The 10,318-nt window shown below is 39.7% G+C and overlaps 1 protein-coding gene across 1 annotated transcript in view; it reads left to right on the top strand.

Moving 5' to 3' along the window:
- lrrk1 (leucine-rich repeat kinase 1) overlaps nucleotides 1-10,318 on the top strand; it is an 84,792-nt gene that overhangs the window by 22,107 nt on the left and 52,367 nt on the right. The window contains exons 9-12 of the mRNA XM_084923439.1: nucleotides 4,120-4,283; nucleotides 4,468-4,605; nucleotides 5,673-5,785; nucleotides 9,172-9,242. Of these exons, the coding sequence (XP_084779565.1) occupies nucleotides 4,120-4,283; nucleotides 4,468-4,605; nucleotides 5,673-5,785; nucleotides 9,172-9,242 (486 nt within the window). The remainder of the gene's footprint in view (nucleotides 1-4,119; nucleotides 4,284-4,467; nucleotides 4,606-5,672; nucleotides 5,786-9,171; nucleotides 9,243-10,318) is intronic.

The following is a 10,318-nucleotide window of genomic DNA, read 5'->3' on the forward strand; positions in this document are numbered from 1 at the left end:
ACATGAAGGAGATTTTCCTGCCCTAGATTTTTATAGCAGATAACCTTAAAGATTTTCTGCAGTAGAACAAAAATGGAAGAAACCATGAATCAACAAATGAATATTACCTGATGCTACTGAAGTGAAGCAGAGCAAAGTTACAGAGGTTTGATTAGAGACATGGCTAAGCATTTTGCAACTTAGCATCATTTTAAAAAGTTTACATTTCTTCAGTTTTGAACAGCAGAAATGAGGCTTTCTTGTTGGGAAAAAAAACAGCGCCGTACACAGCGATAGTCTGGTGCGTAATAAGCAAGCGCATAATGCAGAAAACAGAGATTTTTGATGGTAAACTGGTCACTGAGTACACTGAGAGAGAGAGAGCACGATGTGCAGGAAGTAAACGCAAAAGGAATTCATGATGATATTTTTCAAACGTGAAGCGTAATTTTCTTTTGCTGCTGGTTCAGTGAATTTTGGTCGGAGTGGCGAAACCTGAGTTAATATCGCATTATTCAAACTAAAATGGAGTTTTTAAACCCACTCTAATTACAAATGCACACAGTATGATCCACAAGTGTAAACTAAGATTTACAAACGTGTGCAGTACAGTCGTCCCTCACTATAACGCGCTTCACCTTTCACCTCGCAGTTTTGCAGATTTTTTATGTGGAATTTTGCTTTTTTTTTTTTTTTTCTTACAGCGCATTGTGTTCTGCCTCCTGATTGGATGTAGACCATTGTCAATCAGTCTCGTGCCGTGTCTCCTGTACAGTACGTAATGTGTTCAGCTTGTCAATTTTACATAAATCTTCGATCGCTGGCAGTGTGACTCTGAAGTGCTGCACTGTGTGTTTGTAAGTGTTCTCCCCAACAAACAACAATGTCGACGAAACGTTTTGCACCGTCGAAGGCCCTTGTTGGTTCCTTTGGTTTGCTTCTATAATACTGGACTTATTTTTCTACGAAGGTTTGCACTTTGAGAGTTTAAACAAGAGAGAAAAGTGTGAAAATGTTTGTGCCTGTCTGAGAAAAGTGTATAAAGTGTGTAGTGATGGGTTTTACAGCCTTAAAACGTCTATAGTAATTGTAAAAAATAAAGCTGGCTACTTCACGGATTTCACCTATCACGGGTTATTTGTGGAACTTAACTCCCACGATAAACAAGGGACCGCTGTAATTTGTAATAAAGAAATCAAACCATGTCCATAAATTATGTGTAATACTGAGAAATGACACAGGTAAAAAGTATTGAACACATGAAGAAAGGGAGGTGCAAAAAGGCATGGAAAGTCGTGACACTACCTAAAAAAATCTATAAGTAATTACAAAACAAATTAATATCAGCTGGTTTGGTCCCAATTGATGGCCTCTGAAAAGGTGTCACACAAGAAACATGTCATGATGGGTAAAACACCTTTGCAATCTTATTGTTGCAAAACATACTGATGACATTTCTGACAATTTCTAAACTACTGGAGTTTTCAGTCGGCACTGTTGTGGCTATAATCTGGAAGTGGAAAGAACATTATTCCATCGTACAACCAGCCACAACCAGCTGCTCCTTGCAAGACTTCAGACAGAGGAGTTAAAGCGCCAAGGACCGCTTGCAGAGAACTACAGAAAGACCTAGAATCAGCACATACAATTGTTTAAATAAAATGTAATAAAAAAATAAATAATAATGCGCTCACCTGACTGGCCTGTATGCACGCTCACCACGCAAGGCTCCATTGCCGAAGAGAAAGCTGTTTACCATTTGCTCTACATTTAGACAAGCTTGTGAAATACTTGGAGAATATAGTCTGGTCAGATGAGACCAAAATGAACTCTTAAGACCATGTTTGGAGGTCAAAAGGCATTGTCTATAAAAAGGAACATCGAAACTGAACTTATTTTCTGAGATTTGTTGAAAGACTCTTTTAAAATCTTTACAAAGGGACCAATACAGCACCAACATCTTGCTATTTGTCAATCCGGTCGTTAAGTGATGACATGACGAATCCTACTTCCGGGCCTAAAGTAGTCTGCATTTAATATGGCTTTTGTGTTGTTAACATGTTTAATGTTTTGTATTTTCTTCTATTTAATCTCAAAAAGCTCCTAAAACAGTCAGTGATCACTGTTGACCTCCCTCGACTTTTATTACCGCTAATCATTTATTTAAGCTCAGTTTTTAAAACCTTAGGATGTAACTACAGCCCAGCCCATGCAGCAGTATATGAATGACTAACCTCGTATTGTGGATGGATTATCTCAGTTGTTCTCCTGGCTGAAGTTTGGTCCTTTTACAGCATCCTGCCATGCGATTACATTTGTTCCTGACCACCGAGAACACTCACGCTAACTTTTATCGAGTGGAAAAAAAGTTAGCTTGTTTATATTATGCTAACATAGCTGTGTCGCTAGCGGTCACGTAGCACATCATTATATACCAGCTAGCCAAACCTCAGTAACCCTACAAACGTCACTGCTGTTTAGTTTTCTGTCTTCATCGATGTTGGAAGTGATAACAGAGCTGTACGTTTGAATCTGTTTCCAAAACCCCGCAGTCAGGACATGCTATATTGTATTTAGATAGAAGCTAGCAAGCTAACTTCCTGCTAACCTCTAACTCCGTTAAATGTCATAAATTCCGTTTTCATGGATGCCTGGATGTTAAACTCAGTTGTTACACCTGGTAGAGCAGAATGCTGATCATTTTATTAAAGATGAAAGACTTTAGACAGTTTTTCAACTCTCAGTAATGCCATAGTGATCGTTTGATATATGGAGCTGCAGCGGAGTTTAGGCCCAGACACGGCTAGTGACGTCAGACTTAACGACTGGATAGCAAGATAATAACCACTCCTGTACCGATTGTGTGGGTACAATCTTTGTCTATTCAGCTGTAGGGAGCTCAGTTCTCACAGTCATGTAGGCACCAGCCTGATAATGAAGACACCAAGAGTGCGTCATGACCTTGAACACGTTTTACACTCAGTTGTTTTCTAGATCTTCACACTCATTCTTTGTTCAAGAAAGTCACAGTGACATATCAACAGTACACAGGGGTTAGATCATTACAAACACAGTTTGTATAGTTTTCTACATGGATATTGAATGAATGTTGAAATCCCATATTCTTTAAATCACCTGAAGAGTGGAATTAGATATTTTAATTATTTAAACTGACGAATCTCAAGTAAAACCAGAGCATTTGCACATCCATTCTACTTTGCTGTGTGTGTGTGTGTGTGTGTGTGTGTGTGTGTGTGATGAATAATGAACTGTCAGTTTAAGAGTTTTATTTAAAAAACCTGTTTCAGTGCCAAGAAAACCTATACAAACTAAAAACAGATGAAAATAGGTTTGATTTGCTGAAAGATGGGAGGATCCATTACACACGGGTCAATGGTTTCAGTTTTAATCACCCAGTCACCAACTGCAAAGATTTGAACCACCTGTCTGCTGAAGACAAATGCAGCAATGAATGCAGCAACCCTGGCTAGAAGGTACTCATTCGCACTAATAAATCCTACAAATGTAGTGTGTGCTATTGCATAAGCACGCTTATTAAATCTGACAAATATTGTGCTATTAGATACTGAAGAAATTTTGAGCATGCATAAGCTACTTTAAGAGGACAATAGAATCAATAGGGAGAGTCATCAGAAGCAAAGAACTGAAGAGTTTTATGTTGTGAGAAAAAGTCTGACATCAGGAGTAAAGATCAGTTGCTGTGGTGATTGGCACCACTGGCAGGAGAGGGAGGTGTGAAAAACTCTTGTGTTTCAGGCTGAGGCACAAACAGAGCCAGGTAGACAGAACATACAGGTGACTGTGAGCGCCATGTCATGTTTTTCTTACAAACAACAACAAGTCATTATTTCTCTAAATGATATGCAAATCAACTTATATATTTTGTTGTCTTTTTTATGCATCATCTTTCCATTGCAATTAAATAACCATAACAATTAGAGTCTATTTATTTCTTTATAAGTGGGCAAAAAGAATGTGGGGAAAAAATTAAAATGGATTTTTAGATCACTTTTCACGTACTGTGTCAGATAAGTTTTTGAGCATCCCACTTTTATTTGTGGTAATTCACACTAGTTTTCATGTCTAGTTTATATGTGTTGTTTAATTCCTTTCTAACAGCCACTAACTGGATCGGTCTTCGTAAGCTAGAGGAGCTGGATGTGTCTGATAACTGCCTGACCAGTCTGTCCACAGCTGTCATGCACTGTTTGAAATCCCTGAGGCTCCTCAATGTGAGCAGGAACAAGCTGAGCACCTTCCCTGACCCCTGGGCCTGTCCACTGGTAAAAAGCCATAATTATTCCTTTCTGTTTTTTCAACACTAATATACTGCAGATGCAGTTAGCCTTGGTTTTTTCATTTTCATTTTGATACTGATTCTATACATTCACCCACAGAGATCAGCTTTTTAGAAGTTATGCACATAGTGACACTAACATACATATATTTCTGTCTTTTCCTATGCAGAAGCAATGCAAAGCTTCTTCCAATTTGATTGAGAATCTTCCAAACACCATCTCCATCTTTTGGAGGAATCATCTGGAAGAAGTAGACTTCTCTGACAACAGTCTGAAGGAACTTCCTTCATATATCTTTGAACTGGAGGTATTAGATATATTTATATTCATCAAGATGGAAAAATCTCTTAATTAAAAAAACAAGCAAACAAACTTTTGACTACTTAAAGTAGTAGTAGTGATCTGAACAACCTTCAGATGGCACTACTTCTCTGTGTTTGGCTTCATGAATCTTTTAAATTCTGCAGTCTAAAACAAATACAGCATAAATCTGTTAGATGCAAAAATATCTGGCTCAGCCTGCAGATTTTGATTTGGTGCATGGATTGTAGTGCTCTTAATATAACAGTAGACATCCAAGCTTTAAACTGCTACGATCAGTTAATAAACATTATAACATATTACTGTATTATACTACTGTGGGTAGACTGATGAGTTACAGGATGGGTAAGATAAAAAATGTTAAAACTTAAGAGGTTCTTTAGATTTATTTATTTTCATTTTATTTATTTGTAGTTATTTGTCTCACAGTTGTGACACCGTTGGTTAGACAAACTGAGGTAGAACCAGCAAATAAGTAGGCAAAAGGGAATACAATATTAGTCTTTAAAACACTTTATCCTAGATGTTCTGATAAGTCCATTCCAAAGTAGTGGCTTAATCATATTATTGTATTTTTCATACATTCGTCTGAAGACTGTTTGGTCACTGCAGTTAGCAAACTTTCTCTATTGCTTATGACCTTATTGACATTGTTAATGATACAGTATACTTGAATCACCAGTGGGTGGCTGTACTACTGATCAGAAGGTTGGTGGCTTGATCCCTGGCTCCCCGAGTCCTTATCCTTGGGCAAGATACTAACCCCGAGTTGCTCTCGGATACATCCATCGGAGTGTGAATGTGTGTAAATGTTAGCTAGTAAGCACTTAAAGCATAGAAGAAAGTGCTTGTGTGGATGTGGCATGTTGTATTAAGTGTTTTGAGTGCTCTGGGAGAGCAGAAAAGTGCTGTATAAGAATCAGTCCGTTTACCAGAGACCACGGTGCTTATAACACCTTAGCCATAAACAGCCAGCTGTATTTTCCTTGGACTGAAAAAGTGAATGTGTGGTTTGCAGTATCTAATTTGTCTTCTCATTCATTGTCCTATCAGGCTGTGGTCTCTTTGAGATTGTGTGAGAATTACATTACAACACTCCCAGCCCCCAATAAGTGGAAGTGCTCTAAGCTCAAGACACTTGATCTTTCTCAAAACCATCTGGGCAAGTACGTCCTGTCATCACAAACACAACATCATTATGTACATGTATATTTTGTCTAGTATAGTCAACTGGTCCAGAGGACTCATGCTGAGTCTAGCTAAGCTTTCATAACACTTCAGTGAATGAACAGAGTCGACTGAATTATTCATTAATTATTGATTTTGAATACTGTTATGAAATCTTGTTAGGTCAAGCTTTTAACTTCTATGGATAGTTTAAGCTAGTCATGTGTTTAATTGAGCTTAAGCTCAAAATATATAGATTAAATCTGTCACCATTTCATGATTTTGTTTTTACAAATGAATTGACTCAATTACTGGCATTAAAATTCAGAATGATTCAGGTTTACACTAGTTTACAACTAGATTCATGATTTTGGTGAAATTTCACTGAAGCACCTCAAAATGGTACAGAGTAAATTGTATGGTGCCCATGTGCTAACAAAAAAAAGCGTGCTCCTGAAAAGATGAAAGGTATAGAAATCCTCACATGGAAATTCGACAACCTTTGCATGTAGAACTCAGCAACCACGCACACAAAGAAGCCATCACACGTAAGTGTGTCTGCTTTGCATACACAGCTACTTTTCATGGTCTTGTGGGTGAATACCATGGAGCCGATTTAAAGAAACAGGTAGTTAATCTACAAAAGCTGGACAGAGCCATAGGAAGTCCTTAATCCTTAGTAGGACTAGTATCTCTTACTGGTATCTGCTCCTTTGTGCAAGGAGGACTAAGATGAGGACTGCCTCAGCCCTACAAAATCACCTCCAGCAGGCCAGTATTGTGAATATCTCTGACCGGACAGAAATGGCTGGCATTTTCCAATGAATACCAAAATCTGACGCAGGTATTCGTTGCCACTTGCGCAGAAATTCATCAACCGTTGCACATAGAATTAAGCAACCACACGTGCAAAGAAGTCATCACACACATAACTGTGTCACGCTCTTGCAAACTGGTTTAAAGAATTTCTTCTTTCAGCCGGTCTAGAGGCCACCCCAAAATAGAGCCTGTTCAGTTTCTTCCTGTGTCCAGAGAGAGAAACTGCTGCTCCAACAGACCACACCATAAAAGAAGGCTGATGCCACCATAGAGTCATAGAAGGGTTTCAGGAGCTCCCTCTGCACTCCAAAAACCCTGAGGGGTCTGCATAAAGCTAAGCTCTCAGCAACAAGCTCACCTGGAGCCAAAGATAAGCAAGAACCAGTCTTTCCAGGGTTTTCAGCAAGTGTGATGTCAGAATCACCAACTGTTGAGGTCTGTGGGCTTCTGAAGATAAAACCAGAGCTATTGAAAAAGTTATTCACTTCATTCGCCCACTTGGTTTCGTAACGAAACAGGAATTTAAAACTATTTCAGCTTCGTGGGTTCTGAGGGGAGCTCCTCCCAGATCTAGACCAGAACCTAAAAAAGTTCCTGGACAGTCTGGGGGACAACCTGGTGTCATTGAATGGGCCAAAACACAGACAGAGTTATTGTACTGGATTTGGGGGCCATCCATCAGGAACTGCCTGCAAACTCTTGCCGCATGGGGCCAGGCATCGTCCTACTCTAACTCCGGAACCCAGGACCCACTGCACCAGCTTAGGCTCTTACAATAGGTCGAGGGATTATACCTTTATTCTTAATAGCAGTCATTGTGCTACTGCCTACTCCATAGAGGTCTGTGCTTCCATTCATGGATACGTATCCCCAAACCATCACTGACCCACCACCAAAACTGATCAAGCTGACAGGCAGCACAACATTCTCCACAGCTTCTACTGACCCTTTCACCTCTGTCGCATGTGCTCAGGATAAACCTGGTCTCGTTTGGGAAAAGCACAGGATGGACCCAACGATTCTGGTATTCAATGAAAAATGGCAGTCATTTCTGATTGGTCAGAGACATTCACAACAGTGGCATACTGGAGGTCATTTTGTAGGGCTGAGGCAGTCCTCATCCTGGTCCTCCTGGCACAAAGGAGCAGATTCCAGTTATAGATAAGGATGCAAAGGGTTAAAGACCTTCTATGGCCCTGTCCAGGTCTCCTAGATTAAATGCCTGTCTCCATAAATCTGCTCCACGCTCTTCCAACTGTGCTGAGAACGTATATTTGAAAAAACATTTTTTTGCATTTTTGTAAGCATGCATTGTGAGAAGACATTTAGTTGGAACAACTAGAAATACATGCTTTCAGTCTTGCATCATAGGCGCATATCATTGCTAGTTATTCACAAACTACTATATGCTATAGATACTATATGCCCTCGCCGGCCACTTTGTTACGTATACTTTGCTGCCTCCAGGTTGGAATCATTTTGCCTTCAGAGCTGCCTTTATTCTTTGTAGAATAGATCAGTGTTAATTTCATTGACCAATAATTTTTGGCATAGTCTTTGTCAATGACCTTTTTTTTTCCTGATGAAAACAAGACGATAATTAAAGAAAGAAATATACAAGGAGAAGAACTGTGATGTAATGACACCTTTGTCAACAAATAAATATGAAAGTGTGAAAGCCCTCAACAAACAGGGTTTAAGAGGGGAGTTAGCTAACTCAAATGCTCTGTTTTACATGAAAACACAACAATAAAGCACAGCCCATTTGCCCCAAGGCTTGACATGATGTGTATTCTTTTCTGCATATCTTGGTTGTAATAAGTGGTTGTTTGGGAGAGCCAGAGATCATCATGGGAAGCCCCCAGCAGCATTAGGCTATTGCAGCACAACTAAGGGTCCATTCGGGGTCTGAAAGCTGAAGGCTCTGCCTCCCATAATACTTTTAAATATCCTAGGAACCACAAGTAAAGCAGCTGAGAGCAAACTGCTCTTTTGAGGTGTTATGGTACTATGAGGTCTTAAAGATAATGCCATCCATGTAAACATCTGGTTAGATAGCAGATTTCTAAGATTTCTAGGGCCAAGTAAAATAATCTCAGATTTATCTGAATATAGAAGCAGCACATTGAACATTATGCAGGTCTTTATGTCTTTTAAGATATTCCTGTAGTTTAACTAAATGGTGTGTGTTATACTGGTCCCAGCGCAAGAAAAATTTACCAGAGAGAAAGAGTCTAAAAAATTATCAATATTATTGAAAGTAGCTGTACGTAATGATATGTTTCTGAGATTGTTATACTGATATATATAATAATAATTACATAATTATAAAAACCTAAAAACTGACACTGGTGTATAATCTGTGTTTCATTTTGTCTAATCTCTGTAGAGATTTCTGAACATATAAATTTATCTTCCATTCTCAGTGATTGCGAAGACAAGAAAAGGAATAGCTGCATACAATTTACTACTTTAACTCTGGTGAATCATCAGGGCTGTTGATTTTTAAAGTCACTGTTCTTCACACGAGTGGTCTGCTAATTGTATTTTAAAATGTGTCTATTAGAACAGAGGATAGTCCCAAATCCAGGAGACTGGCCTTCCTGACGACGTGGAACAGGAGGGACCCAGACCCAGGTAGAGGTCATTTCCCAGCTGTTCTGTAAAAGCTGTTCTGTGTGTGTGTGTATACTAGTGCTGTCAGCGTTAATCTCGTTGAAATGACGTAAATGCCATAACCGCATTAACACAGCAAATCTCCTTTAGCGAGTGAGGGGCTGGACGGCGCTAACGCATTGACCTCGTGCAGCCCCACGCACGGGGCGATTTGTGCTAACTCGCTAACAGAGATTTGCCACGTTGACGTCATTTTAACGAGATTAACGCTGACAGCACTAATATAGAGTGGAACCCCGACTTACGAAATGAATTCGTTCCCGAGGGTCTTTCGTCAGTCGAAGATTTTCGTAACGATAGGCTACAGGCTAATTGCTAACTGCAACAACAATACGTCGTTCAAGTGGAACAGCGAAGCGCAAGTACGAAAGCCAAGGGGGTTGTCACATGATTCGGAAGGCATTGTGGGCATTCTGGGCTCAGCCAATCAGAGCCAGCGGATTTCATTACGCGGGCATTTTGCCGTAACACGGGCAGAAACATTGCCGTTAAGTGCCTTCGTAACGTGAATTTTTCGTTAAATGGGGTATTCGTGAGTCGGGGTTCCACTGTATATGTATATGTAATTATGTAGCAAAGAACTGAAAAAATCTGAATTGAATTGAGAAGTTATAGGTAACTGAGTTGATCATACAGACAATCGGTCTTAAAGGTGCACCCTGTTTATGCATCTTCTGTAAATCATACATATTTGGTGTAGCTTCCCCTGGGTTTAGCCTGTGGTATGAGGTCCGGTCAACAGCATTGTCTTGTTCTAACTGCTTCAGACAATCTCTTACCCTCATCCTGTAGCCACTACCTGGGTCTCTTTTTTAGGGGCTCATAAGTATTTTTGTCACTTAGCAGTGACAAAGTTTTCTTATCATAGTCCTTCTGGTTTAGCAAAGCCATGCACCAACTTTTGTCTGCCAGAAGGACGAGAATGTTGTTGTCATTACTAAGTGATGTGACTGCCTTCCTCTCCTTCATACTCATGTTGGATGCTCAGGGCTTTTCGTTGCTGAGACAGGCTGACATCCTCGGGGTGGCATCCTTGT

Source organism: Perissodus microlepis, chromosome 1, assembly GCF_051167445.1.
Source record: "Perissodus microlepis isolate ML-2025 ecotype Zambia chromosome 1, ASM5116744v1, whole genome shotgun sequence".
NCBI lineage: Eukaryota > Metazoa > Chordata > Actinopteri > Cichliformes > Cichlidae > Perissodus > Perissodus microlepis.